The sequence below is a fragment of the Idiotropiscis lumnitzeri genome, unplaced genomic scaffold, assembly GCF_059441095.1.
Source record: "Idiotropiscis lumnitzeri isolate Australia: NSW breed Sydney's pygmy pipehorse unplaced genomic scaffold, RoL_Ilum_1.0 HiC_scaffold_30, whole genome shotgun sequence".
In the NCBI taxonomy this organism is placed as follows: Eukaryota; Metazoa; Chordata; class Actinopteri; order Syngnathiformes; family Syngnathidae; genus Idiotropiscis; species Idiotropiscis lumnitzeri.
The window spans coordinates 2412584-2426495 of NW_028283568.1; the positions used below are offsets into that span (position 1 = coordinate 2412584).

Here is a 13912-nt window from a genome sequence, read left to right on the forward strand (position 1 = left end):
TCGAGAAGATAGGATCATCTGAGTCATGTTGCCGGAGCTTTTGTTGCCACAAAGTACAATCGGACTTTTCAGCACCGTAATAGCCACGCCTTTTGCCAAAACGTCACAAAACTCTGAAAAAGCTGAGTGAGCCTCAAACCAGACATACACATTCACTGACAAATATCCTGTGACACCAGATATATTAGAAGTCTTGTCTAATCAGCACACGTCTATCTAACTGCAATTTTAACATCTCGAGACACGACAGGATGAGTACACGATACGCATACCTCCATTTCTGAGTCTGTAAAGCCTGGAGGAGGCTGCTTCGATGTTTTAGTAGCATCATAAATTTATTGAATTAATTATACTTGAGGTTGGATTAGATTTTTACACATTTTAAGCCTTAGCCACCCAAAACAAAACATAAGCTCATGAATGAAATAAAACTAATTAATTTCGCCCATGCCAATTAATCTTCTGTAGACACGTGTTGTGACCAGTGTTGTTTTTGGCAGGCATTTTAGATTTTGTCCAAGTCATTTGGACAAAGTGCTGATTTGTTTACATCACATTTAGTCATCCCAATTCGTTATAGTTTTAGTCCAGTTTTAGTCAACGAAAACTAAAAAAAGGGTTTTAGTCCAGTTTTAATCGACGGAAACGCAAAAAAAGTTTTACCCTAGTTTTCGTCAATTTATTCACAAAGGTTTTAGTCCAAGCGGCACGGTGGCCCAACTGGTTAGCAGGATGGCCTCACAATATTGAGGTCGTAGGTACGATTCTGGCTCCGGCCTTCCTGCGTGGGTTTCCTCTGGGTAATTCGGTTTCCTCCCATATTCTTAAAACATGCATGGCAAGTTGCTTGGACACTCTAATTGCCCCTAGGCATGAGTGTGAGCGTGGATGGTTGTTCGTCTATGTATGCCATGCGATTGGCTGGACACCAATTCAAGGGTGTACCTCGCCTACTGCCGAAGACAGCTGGGATCGGCTCCAACACCCCCCGCGACCCTAGTGAGGAGAAGCGGTACAGATAACGGATGGATGGATGGATGGGTTTAAGTCCATTTGAGTTAAAACAAGGCATTCAAGGTTTCCACCCAATAACAAAGACTTTTGGATGGACTACAAAGGATTCTTCATTACAAACAGAAAAAAGTGGCAACAGTGGAATCAATGCTCACTGCTCCAAAATAAGCAGAGAAGCAAAACATTTTGTTGGGCAACTGTTGTGGCTTTATTTCACTAAAAGCAACATAAAATAATTTATGAACCACATGCTAACAATTTTGTCTCGTCAACGAAAAAAATTCATGTACATCACGTCATGTTTTCGTCATAAAAGAACCTCGTTTAGCTTGTCATCGTCATTAAAAAAGGGGCGTTAACGAAGTATTTTCGTCATAGTCATCAGTGACGAAAACAACACTGGTTGTGACTGATATTTCAGTCCCAGGTTGTCTCCTGAACACCACCAATTGGGCAAGGGAGCGCAGGAAAGCCTGGGGTCTTCTATTTTTACAGTATAGAAAGGCTAAATATCAAATTGAAACAGTGTTTTATATCATGAATATACAGGGTTGGTGCTGGTTCTGGTAGGGAAACCACAACATAAAGATGTCCTTAATTAGTCCCACAATGGGGATATTTGCAATATGGCATATGATGGCCTAACAGGGCCACCGCCCAGAAAAGAGTAACGCAGAACTTTGTAATACTGTCACTCCCTGACCAGTTCGTTGTTCCTGAAGAGCCAAACTTTGACTCAGACCCACAAATTTGAATTACAGATAGTGGACAATGGAGAACTCCCCCAGTCAGTCAGCATGTTCAACTTCCATAGAAACCTCAACATACATTTATTAGATTGCCAAACTAATTGGAAACTACATCACCAGAACACCACAAGTGGGCTCTGTTATTGTACTTAAAGATGCATCTTACAAACCTGTGTTCTCCAAGGCCAGCTGGTCCATAGTCTTAAGTTATTTCTTCGCCAACATCAATGTCTCGGAGCGCAAACAGACAGAGGTGTGGTCTGTCCTCTGTTGTCTTCTTCTTCATTTTACAGTTGGGGTGCATGTGGTCATCATTAACCAGTCTTCCCAGACTGCCATCTTCTTGAGCGGCATCAACACTTAAAATAGATTTAAAAAAAAAAAACAATTATTCAATCAATGTCAGAAATTAATCTTTGAGACAATCTTGTGTACACAAAACATAAAAATAGGAAATCCACAATTTTTAAATCTTCTAAATCAAATCATACAAGAAATTTCTATTGGAATCAGACCCTATTAACAGCTTGTCTTTGAGACTTCATGGTCTATATTTTCATTTGTACAGATTCAACGCATGAATAAAAGTAATCACCGTATTTTCGCAGTCATAAGCAAACAAAGCGCCCTGTCAGTCGATGCGTCCATTAAATGGACAAAGTACCACTCACGTCCATCAGCCCTTGTCATCAACGAGCTGTTGGAAGTGCATGTTAGCACACCCTGCTGGGCAAAGAGTGAGTTGTCCATGCTTACAATCGACCGTGACAAATACACCATCTGACTATAATGTTTGGGTGATGGTGTTGGAAAAAGCTGGACAAAGGGCAGCTGTCCACAATGTTTTAGTCTGTCTTATCATTTATGTTATTGCAAGCAAGAAACGTCCCAGGTTTAGACAACAGACAAAAAGTCCAAAGCATAACAGCACATCTCTTTAAACAGCCATGCAAATCTCTCTAAACAGCTATGGGATTGTGGGTCTCTGCTCCCAGAATGCATTGCTTGAATTAGCTAAGGCTGAGTGGCTTTTGTATTATTTTCATTTTTTTTGGGTATATTGATGGCATGAGAGATACATGTTTGTGTTAATCTTATTTCTATGTTTCATTGTTTGCTTGTATGATGAGTTTTTTATTTTTTGTGTGTGGTGAGCAGCCAAGTCCCTCCCCTGACGTTGCTTTGTAGGCTATTGCCAATGCACCTAATATTGGCCTGAGCCATTGTCAGCTATTGTCAATAGAGACTTGGCGTCTGCTGCAACAATGGGGTGATTGCTCATGTTATTGGGGCATAGTAGGCTGCTATCGGCTGTGTCAGTGTGGGCAGCTCTGCCAAGTTCATGCTATGCTAACAGCAGCTGTGCTATCGTCTTGTCAGGCGGTGCGTCCAGTATATGTTACAAAGACAGAAATAGCGGCCTCAACAGGTGTTGCGCCCTTTGACACGGCGCGTCTTTTGGGTGCGAAAATACGGTATACATTTTTGCTTAGAGAATGATTTTTCCCCTAACACTTATGGGATGAGTATGTGTTTATTTTTTTAAATAAAAACAAAAATAAGATAACATCTCAATCTTTGCCTCACCTCCAAGTTTTTTCTTGCCGGCGGAAGTCAAACAAAAAGACAGTGCCTCTTCCATCCATCTTCCTGCGTTGAGATTTATCAGAATCTATCAATTTTCCTCTGTACTCCATAATAAAGAATAAAGTCGTCTTTCCTGAAAGGGGCCTTGGTAAATACTCCTCGACCTAGTTAACAGGGAAATCAAGATAGCTTCGTCATATTTTTAAGCACACAAATAAGGAGTCATCATATTCATTTGGGCCACTATACTAATGTAGGGTGGTTTGAAACATTGCTTCTTGTGAGGGATAGAGCAGAGCCCTTCTTTATGATTTTAAAGGAACAGACCAGCCAAAATTCATTTTCCAGCATTGCATTAGCCAGTATGTATTAGGACTGAAAGTACAAATGTCAATGGCACCTGGTTACGTAAAAAAAAAACTTTAAGATTATTTAGTTTCATAACAATGACATACACTGTATACACAGTCATATTGGATCGCGTCACGTGATCTCTGTGACGTATAACGTGCTTTACACTAGACTATCAATATCGGACTTGTTCACCGGTCTATTGTGGTATAAAAATGCCGGAGGGCGTCATCAAGTACAGCCTTAATTTAGATAGAACTCCTACCATCAGGTTTCACGCTCACTGAAATAACTTGAAACTGACAAAAGAAAAGGTCAAGACACTCTTAATGTAAAATAACCACTTAAAAAACGATGTCAGCTTGGTTATCAGAAAACAATAATATATCTTAGCAAAAGCGTTAACATCATACCTTTAAATGAGTTTATATACTTCGCTTCGAACTCTGCAGTCTTGTCCAGACCCTTGACTGCATGTTCAATAGTATCCTGCTTTGGGGACTTCCTGCATCTCAGGGAAGGCATTGTTTATTCTATAAAGAAAAAAGACAGTTTTGTGTTGAGAATTATTAATACTATAGGCTAAATGGAGTTTTAACAATATCAGTGTAAGAAAAATAAATTATAAATTAAAAAAATATCAATCCCTCCATCCCAATTAACGATTTCAACCATAATAGTTTATATTGAAGTTTAAACAACAGACAGACAGATTTATGCAGTGTGACTACAAAAATCTTACCAAAATTGCATTCACAGTAACCTTTGCTTTAAGAATCATGTAATTAACCAGTGAACATCGTGTCTTACACAAAAATTAATGACAGAAATTATCATGGTACTTGCATTCTGTTGTTCTATAACAAAAGTGCAAGCTGTTAGCTCCGCAAAGCTAACGCAACAAGCTAGCGTCCCTCGTGCTCACATTCAATGCAAACCTGACCACCGGATGAAAATACGCGTCGGTTTAGTTCTTTAAATGAGTAAAAGCACCATGACGTTTTATAATTATTCAATGCTTAACTGGAGCTCGTCAATTATGTCGATGTAGGAGCACATGTTTGCTAGGCCAGTGTTGTAGGCCCACATCCATGGTGCTACTTTGTATAGTGTTTTCCACACAACTATCTCTAACCATGAACAAATGCACTCGAGGCATGTTTTGAATAAAAACAAACGAAAAACACTTACCTCTCCGTTTCAACAGCAGTTCGAACTTCGAAGTGGTGATATTCTCCAGCGTTAAGCACCTGCTCGAACTGCGAATAGGTCAAATTCAACAGCGTCTTTTTTCTGTCTTAATAAGGACGCGATGAGAGGAGGAGCGCTTGCCTTTTCGTCAGCACGCCCCGCGCGGGTGGTGCTGCTTTATCACTCTCTATCTGTGCCCGCCCGCCGGCATGTCGATAGAAAAATAATATTCCTTCAAACATTACTTTCATCTTCTTAACGTTTTGTAGTGAATTTAACAGGTTCACCACTTTTTTCTACGGAGCCCCTCTGGTGCCACAGTATGAGAAAAAAATATTTTTTGCTAATCTGTACCCACAGTTTACTAAACTGTACCCACAGTTTACTAAACTGTACCCACAGTTTAGTAAACTGTACCCACAGTTTACTAATCTGTACCCACAGTTTACTAAACTGTACCCACAGTTTAGCTAATCTGTACCCACAGTTTACTAATCTGTACCCACAGTTTACTAATCTGTACCCACAGTTTACTAAACTGTACCCACAGTTTAGCTAATCTGTACCCACAGTTTAGCTAATGAGCTAGCGTTCACGCCCATGCCATGACGTCAAACGTTTGTGGGTGTTGCTTGATAGAGCAGTACCCACGCGGTCGTATATCTCTCAAGGTAAATTCTATTAGATGTTATATTGATAGTACGAGAGTATAGTGTGTTCTGCATCGCTTAAAGACTTGTAATTCCGTGATTTATGTTCACGCCCATGCCATTCCGTCAAATGTAAGTAAGGTGTACATCGCTCTAGTTCGTGACTGTTGCTTGATAGAGCAGTATTAGCAGCGAACGGCTACATTTAGCCTCCGTGTTTTCTATTCGTGCGTCACGTTTTAAACATTTTTCGCGCATTATTTCGCTCGCCACAAGTCACCCAATCATGACAACCGTCACCCTAGCCACGGTTTGATTTTATTGTCGTCTTTTTGGCGTATCAGCAGGCATCAGTGGTTTTAGTCGAGCCCTCGTCGGAGAAGTGTACAAACACTCACGAATCACCACAAGAGGAGACAAGTACGTCTCTGACATTCACTGTAAGTACATTGTCTAAAGTTACTTTTATTTCACGACAACAATTTGTTGTGTTTACTGCCGTGCTTGTTGTAAATTGCTTAATAACTCGCTTCTGGGCTATGTTGGGTTGCTAAATATGGCTGTATAATGAAACTGTGAAACGATGGAAACAATCATGCATTCTTATCTATTCATTTTGTCAGGATGACATGACATTTTTGTAAACGTGCAGAATCATATTTTCAAAGTACAATACTGTAGTTTTACTTTGCATCTTGTCTCTTTAATTGCCTTGAGACGATGTGTAATGCAGCAGTAGTGCCATTTTACTCCTCTGTTTCAGAAGATGGACTCGAATTTTCTAAAATTTCTCCAAGACCAGCGAAAGTTAGATGATAAAGTCATTGCCACCTTTATTGAGGAGAAGGTATGTACAACAGGCAATAACATGTCATTTAACCAATGTGGGTGTTTAAGGAAAACTGCTTCGGGCATATTATATGTTGTGAGACATGGTTGATCATAAAAAGAAAATTGTAATGATTCAAATTTTTCTATTCTTAATATCAATCTCAATAATCAAGTTTAATCCACCCAAATGGATTTGCATTTCTTTGGGGCAGGTTGTAATTCTAGTAGAAGCATTTAAGTGAAAATGAAGTACACACACATTGACAAAAGTGTTGTCTGTTCATGGAAAGAGGGAAACAACATATATAACAATCATAATACATAAAAATAAAAAGGAAAAATCACCATTCATAATCGGACATTGATTTTTTTAATTGTGGTTCATTGGAATTGTTAAAAAAAAATCAAAAATTTTGAAACAGGCCTTGACAAAAATTATGGTAGAAAACACATTTTGTTGCAGAACCTTTTGAGGAAATCACGACAATCAGATTATTTATGTAATGAAATTTCAATGAGATGTGGGCAGCTCTCATTTTGTCCCTGTCTCCATATGCAAACCACAGCAGTTGTTTTACGTTTGAAGGGTCCTGTCAAATATATATATATATATATATATATATATATATATATATATATATATATATATATATATATATATACAGTTCGAAATGGAGTAGGAAGAATTATAAACTGTGTTCCTACCCCTTTACACCATTTCTAATTCATATTTATGAATGATGTTTAGCGTAGTTAGTACACTATTGGAGGTTCAGCCAATCATTTTTCTACGTTGCTGTTCAAAATGCGTCTTACTTTCCATGTTTTAAAATGATTGCTGGTCATGTACTTTGTGTATTTTTAAAACTTGTTTCATTACCAATGTTCTATTTTTCCTCAGATTGATTGCTATGCTGTCAATGCGATGACAGACCAGCAGCTCACAGAATATGTTCCCAAAGCTGGAGACCGAATTGCAATACGCCAATACTGCAGAAGAGAAGTAGCTGCGCTTGAAGGAACCAACACAACAATATCCAAAGCAACTGAGTCTTTGATTTCAAAAATTCAACAAAGGCGGGGTTTTGACAATGGCCGCACAGATGAGCGGGTGAAAAAAATGTCTGGCAACACTAATGCTATGAAAGAACACCGCAACTACCAAATGGGCCTATTTGAAGAGACTCAGGACCGAATTGTGCAAGTTAGAGAGAGAAGAGGAGGAGGCACAAGACATTTAAAGGCCCTGAAGAATGCAACAATGTCAGAATTAATGGAAACAGGCAAAGCACTCTTTTTTCCAAATGGAAAATCAAAACTAGGGAGGGAAAGCGATTTTGAATTTCTAATACGGGACTTCACTGAAGAGATCATTTCACCACAAACAACATTAAATGAGCAGTATGAAAAGAGAAAGGTGAAAACATTACAGCTTTATTTGTCATGCAAAAGAGTTGGTGCTGATGCCCCTGCAAAAGTGCTTGATGAGCCACATGACACCGCTTCTGTGCATTTTACTGCATTGGAGGAAACAGCCAAGGTGCCTCCATTGGACAGTGAAATGGTGGGAGCAGTAGGTGGACTGTTAGAAAATGTTATTGCTGATGAAGAAATAGTCTTCAGACATTCATTTGCTGATTATGCCACTTATGATGTCGATGACACCCTCGACGACACCATCCCCATGGAGCTGTTGGTTGAAAATCCATCCCCAGGGCAAGAATCTCATCCACTTAAAGCAAGAAAACTTAAACTGCACAGGGGAAATGTTTTCCATGAATTAAATGCAGCCTTTCAAAACGGCACTGTAACTACTGATGAGCTGCTGGTGGAGATCGAGATGTTCCAACCCAATGGAGCAATGGAAAAGGGAGAAGATAATGGTGGTGTGTTACGTGATGCCTTAAGTGAATACTGGGAAACATTCTTCAGTAAATGCACTCATGGAAGCACAATGAAGATACCAATGACACGACACGACATGAAAGACGAATGGGTTAACATTGCCAAAGTTATGGTCCTTGGATACAACATTGTGCAATATTTTCCCATAGCATTAGCCAAGCCCTTTATTTTGTATTGTCTCGGCGTTGACCTGATGGAGAATGACCTGCTTTCGGCATTTTTAGACACAATTCCCTCTGAAGAAAAACAAGTGGCTGAACAAGCGATGATTGATTTTTTGTCTATCGCTGGATCTGAGGAGTGGATGGATTTCCTCGAAACTCACGAGGTTAAAGTTATTGTCAATAAGGGGAACGTGAAGAAGACTTTAATTGAGGTGGCACATAAGGAACTGGTTCAAGATCCCGCCTATATTGCTGAGTGCTGGTCCAGTATATTGAAGGAACTGAAATTACCATTGGGAGGCCTGGATGAAGTATATGGTAGCCTTACCCCAACACCAAGAAGAGTAATCGCCATGTTACAGCATGAGGGCCTCAACATGAGAGAAATGCAGAGTTTTGAATTTCTGAAAAAATTCATCAGGAGTTGCAACGAACGTCGGCTCAAGAAATTTCTTCGATTTTGTACTGGTAATCTTTCACATCTTTACGATTAATCCTAATTCTGTCATTTGTTTTCACTTGTCAAATTTGATATATATATATATATATATGTATATGTATACATATGGATATATATATGTATATGTGTGTGTGTGTATATATGCCAAAAGAAATGTGCCCTCAGCTGACTTTGAAACACGGGGGGCAAAATTTTTGATTTGTGGGCCACAATGGGTTCTCTTGACAGAGGGGCCGGACCAGCAACACTTGGATGGAGTGTTTTGGTAACCTCACTTTATCTGAGAAAGAAAATACATATCGTATATGGAGAAAATATATGCTCTAATTTTAAATGAAAATGAATGAAAACATTGCAACAAAATATCTGTCTTAGGGTGTGTCTCCTAGTGGGGACACTTATCAGAATTACGGGGAAAATAAAACATGAACAAGGTTTATTTATTTAATTTTTTCAACTTCGGCAGGCCTGATGTAAACGTTTAATAAATACACAGCTATTGAAGGCAATGATTAGAGAGCCTTCATTTGAGGTGATAGACACGAGTGTTCTAGTATAGAGTTGGTGGTGGTATGTGGTTCTAAACTAATATTTTATTTTTGTTTTCCAAAGGTGCAGATCTTTTAGTGGCTGAGAAGATCCATGTGCGATTCTTTGAGGCTGAGAACCTATTTACACGAAGACCAATGTCCCATACATGTGGCTGTGTTCTGGAGGTGGCCAACAACTATGGGTCGTACCCTGAGTTGTCTGAGGAATTTGGGAATGTACTTGATGCCAACATGTGGGTGATGGACATAATTTAGTGTCTGTTCTGCAAAATCTATTCCCATATACTCTTAGAGGGTTTGGCGGCTGTTTTGTCTGGAATTTGTTCATAATGGTATTTTATAATGTAGTTGCATGGTCTGATTCATGGGGGCCAGATTTACTGTTTTATGCCGGTATTTCATACTCTTGGACTGCAAGTCGAGTTGTTTATATTTACTGACTATTGAGTGAGTCATTGTTTGCATAGTTGATTCTTTGCAAAATTAGGAAGCAATTTTGTTGTGGTAAGACACAATTTTGTTGCCTATGGTTGTTATGCAACAGCTTTAAGACATGTGTTTTTTTTTTTGGTTTTTATAAAATTGCTCCACTGCTTGTATTGCAAGCAGATAGTTGTGTCGCTGGGGTCGACTACGATGTCTTGTTTTACACAAATTTTATAAAAATTAAATGTGCAACTGCTCCTATCTGAATTTTTTTCTCAGTTAAGACAGTGACATTCACTCAGCTCTCAGACAGACTGTATGTAGGAGACATTATTTGCTGAATTGAGTACCCAAATCTCAAGTCTACAGTTATCAAGTTGTCACCTTGTTGCTGTCTGATTTGACAGTGTGCATTTGTGTGAATTTGACCACTTCGCTTCACATAAATAGTTTCCACAAATACATTTAAGGATTGAATAGCAGTTTCAACTCAAGATACTTTGGCGACCTGAAAATGTAGAAGACAATCAATTTTACTTTTAGAATTTATTTGAATCACACACATGTATTTTAGCGAGCTTGAATGTGGCTTTTTAAATACCAATCAAAGATCTTTACATGTTGGCTCAATGCATGTCAATATGCGGAGGAGTTTGCAGCAATTTATTTATTTTACAAAACCATAAATCAGCAACAGTTAATTTGGGTAGAACCATCAAGCAAATTACAAAATATATGTACAGTATATATCAAATGAATTTCAACAATTCTCTGTACATTTCCCATGTATGTACAAGAATGGGTGCACACACAGTCACAATAAGTGTACAAAAAAAAATTCTAAGTAAAATTACACATGTTGTAAAACACTTGATAAAATCCATAATGAGCAGAATGCTTCAAACTTAAAACAATTTGTCATTTAGTTATGTGAGGGCTCCATATAAACAGCAGTTGAGGTGTGGCGAGGGGGCACACACACCATTAGGGGGTAAGACAGGGCACATTGATTAATGGTGTGATACGTTATGGATTGTAAAAGGACTTTGAAGCCTTTTACACCTGGACTACATCCATTAAAGACCTAAGAGTGTTATTAGCTCCTCTCTCAAGTTGAGGTAGTTGGCCGTGGCGATATATCCATCCACTGGGACTTGGAGGTTGTTCTGTGACATTATGTGTGTACACAGAGTGAACACATCAGCATCACAAGCAACATCATTGCGGTGGATGCAGTCACCTTCACACCTCAAAAAATCCTCCTCAGTCACTTGGCACAAAAAGTCCTCTGTGCCATACAGCTCCGGGACCAAGAACATGACATCAGGCCGACCATGAGGGACACGCTCATTCTTGGATGGACGAATCAGATGGCTGTTCCACACCTCCTTGACTGCATCCAACTCATCCTGCAGGTGATACAAAAACAATTTACATAAATGTTTTAAGAAACATATTAACTGAAAATATAAACTTTTTCGAAGACTAATCTCAGCTCATTGTGCAAACACAGATGCATTCACGTGGAAGTCACCAAAATATGAAAGTGGCATGGAGAAAGTGAAGGAAAATACTGGCATTAAGTAGTTCAAATATTATCTGATCATCCATCCATTCACTGAGGTCAAATTTATCTGTAGCGTACTTCTGTGTCTGTGTCTATATGGAGGTAGAATTAAAACAAAGTATGGTAACCATAACTGAAAAAATGCATGTTACAGTAAGGTTTGGTATGTTTGCAGTTACCACTGACCATTGGGTCCTCAACTTTTTACCAAGGTAGGCAAAACGAATGCACTGCAGTGTGAAAGCAAGGTGGACATAAATCATCTACAATGTCACGGAAAATGTCTGGATTTTTTTTTTTTTGTAAGGTTCTGAAAACTTTAAAAGCAAAGTTGTATTCATGAGAAGAAAATATAAAAATGCATTTATAACTTGACCATGATATGGCAAAAATTATTCAATAAAGTGCTTGTGAAGTGTTACTACTTGCCTGTATTAAACCAAGAAAGCAAAATAACATGAGGTTCTTGTCCAAGAAGTCACCATCAAAATGTCCTTCATCTTTAAGTCTGTGGAAGAGGTCCAGCCAGAATTCCACACACTCTCGACGGAGAAAGCCCCACCAACTCTCTATTCTTTGATTTGATGTGCTTCTTCCAACAACAAAGCTTTTGCCACCAGCATGCACATCAGTGTGGGTCCGACGAAGTAATTGCTGCATATCACGGATGGAACTGTTTTCTGTCCCCATGTCTGTTCTCACGATGCGCGCACATCCACCTAATTCATTAATAGTTTCAAGAAAGTAGCCACTGATGACTTTTGGATTACTGCTTGTGTGGTAAGCATTCAGCCACAGAATTCGCCTTGAAAATCCATCGATGGCTCCATTGATGCAAATGCCAAATGGCTTTAATTTGTCGTATGAGTCGACATGCCATACAAAATTTGGACCCTTGGCAAAGTATGCTCGCCTGTGCAGTCTTCTTCTCCTTCTAAATGTCGTGCCCTCCGGGTCCATTGCGGAAAGGAGCAGCCGTACATCTTCCTTTCGTACATGCAGTCCTCTGTCTTTACATTTGGTGTACATCCACCGGTAGCCATGCAACGCTCCAGAGCCCTGTAGCTCCTCTCTGATGAATTCCACAACTGTCTCTGGGTGGTCATAATGGATTCGGCGGAACAATCCATGCTTCTTAAGAATTCGTTTGAGGGACCTCAAACTCAGAACAATCCTGTGTTTGGAGCCCAGCACACATAGTATGTGTTTGTAGCTCAGGCCCAAATGAAAATAGAACTCAATGAGCTGAAGTTGGTCCATGATCTCATGCGTGCATTCTGTAGGTGGAGCAAAATAGAATTATGTTTTGATTTCTGATTACATCGTGGAATAGATAGAATATGTGATCAAATTATTAATTAAAATATTAATTACATTTAAATATGTTTACATACGTTAAAAACAATAGTTGTAATATCATATTAACATAAACCTCATGGCGTGGCAGCTATTAAAGCAATACTTTTAGCTAGGAAAAACACGGGAGAAAACGGCAGTAACCACAAACTATTATCATTACACAAAAATAACCGCAGAAAAGGTACTTACAGTGTTTGAAACCCCAAAGACGTAATTGTATCCTCTTGTAATGCGACCGAGTGAGTGTCTCCTTCTCCAGCGAGGACTGGATGATTGCTTGCGCCGGGCGATTGCTTAAAAACGCAGCGAATGTTCAAAACATGACGCACGAAAAATGAAAAGAAACGCGCTGGCTAATTGTAGCCGTTCGCTGCTAAAACTGCTATATGAACTAGGAACTAGAGCAATATTACCATCATATAATATGAGGGAACGAAAGTGAAAGTAAATCACACCATGCCGATTCGACAGAACACTACACTTCACTCTAATACTATCAATAAAAAAACAAATTGAATTTACCTCGACGTGTATACGACGGACCGTGAGCTCATTTGCTGAATTGTGGGTACTGCTCTATCAAGCAACACCCACAAACGTTTGACGTCATGGCATGGGCGTGAACGCTAGCTCATTAGCTAAACTGTGGGTACAGATTAGCTAAACTGTGGGTACAGTTTAGTAAACTGTGGGTACAGATTAGCTAAACTGTGGGTACAGTTTAGTAAACTGTGGGTACAGTTTAGTAAACTGTGGGTACAGATTAGTAAACTGTGGGTAAAGTTTAGTAAACTGTGGGTACAGATTAGCAAAAAATATTTTTTTCTCATACTGTGGCACCAGAGGGGCTCCGTATTTTTCAAATACACCAATGGAAAACAGGTCTTAATTGAGGAAATATACAAAGAGCGTCTCACAAACACCTTATGATGAGCAATGTAATTTGATCACGTTTTTTGTCACTGCCTGGACGTCGGTTCACTGGCCTGGTGGCAGTGGCTTGTAGACACTGTCACTGAGTGGGAACGGATCTCAAGGTGGGTCAAACTAACCCAAGCAGTGGATCGGTCCGTTTTTTAAATTTATTAATTTTTTTATTTTATGTAT

At 39.2% G+C, this 13912-nt stretch overlaps 2 protein-coding genes and 1 long non-coding RNA gene across 3 annotated transcripts; 1 reads left to right on the plus strand and 2 right to left on the minus strand.

Moving 5' to 3' along the window:
* Nucleotides 1-1939: 1939 nt before the first annotated feature.
* On the minus strand, nt 1940-4982 carry LOC148315954 (uncharacterized). Its single transcript, XR_015840492.1, has 4 exons — nt 4893-4982; nt 4115-4234; nt 3351-3514; nt 1940-2122 (listed from the first exon to the last, which is right to left on the minus strand). It is a non-coding gene; the product is annotated as an uncharacterized LOC148315954 (long non-coding RNA).
* A 467-nt stretch (nt 4983-5449) lies between these two features.
* Nucleotides 5450-10131, plus strand: LOC148315955 (uncharacterized). Its single transcript, XM_088287130.1, has 5 exons — nt 5450-5563; nt 5890-5982; nt 6306-6389; nt 7275-8910; nt 9515-10131. The coding sequence occupies exons 1-5, from the start codon at nt 5498-5500 to the stop codon at nt 9706-9708; spliced, it is 2073 nt and encodes a 690-aa protein (XP_088143256.1). The 5' UTR covers nt 5450-5497; the 3' UTR covers nt 9709-10131.
* Nucleotides 10132-10955: 824 nt separating this feature from the next.
* On the minus strand, nt 10956-13281 carry LOC148315956 (uncharacterized). Its single transcript, XM_088287129.1, has 2 exons — nt 11876-13281; nt 10956-11288 (listed from the first exon to the last, which is right to left on the minus strand). The coding sequence occupies exons 1-2, from the start codon at nt 12704-12706 to the stop codon at nt 10956-10958; spliced, it is 1164 nt and encodes a 387-aa protein (XP_088143255.1). The 5' UTR covers nt 12707-13281.
* Nucleotides 13282-13912: the final 631 nt, after the last annotated feature.

Excerpts from the sequence above, each read along its gene's own strand:
- LOC148315955 (XM_088287130.1), top strand. The coding sequence starts at position 5,498 with ATGACGTCAAACGTTTGTGGGTGTTGCTTGATAGAGCAGTACCCACGC. Across the intron at positions 5,983-6,305 it reads GTACGTCTCTGACATTCACT|AAGATGGACTCGAATTTTCT; the intron begins GTAAGTACATTG and ends CCTCTGTTTCAG. Across the intron at positions 8,911-9,514 it reads ATTTCTTCGATTTTGTACTG|GTGCAGATCTTTTAGTGGCT; the intron begins GTAATCTTTCAC and ends TGTTTTCCAAAG.
- LOC148315956 (XM_088287129.1), bottom strand. The coding sequence starts at position 12,706 with ATGGACCAACTTCAGCTCATTGAGTTCTATTTTCATTTGGGCCTGAGC. Across the intron at positions 11,289-11,875 it reads GCTTTCTTGGTTTAATACAG|GATGAGTTGGATGCAGTCAA; the intron begins GCAAGTAGTAAC and ends TATCACCTGCAG.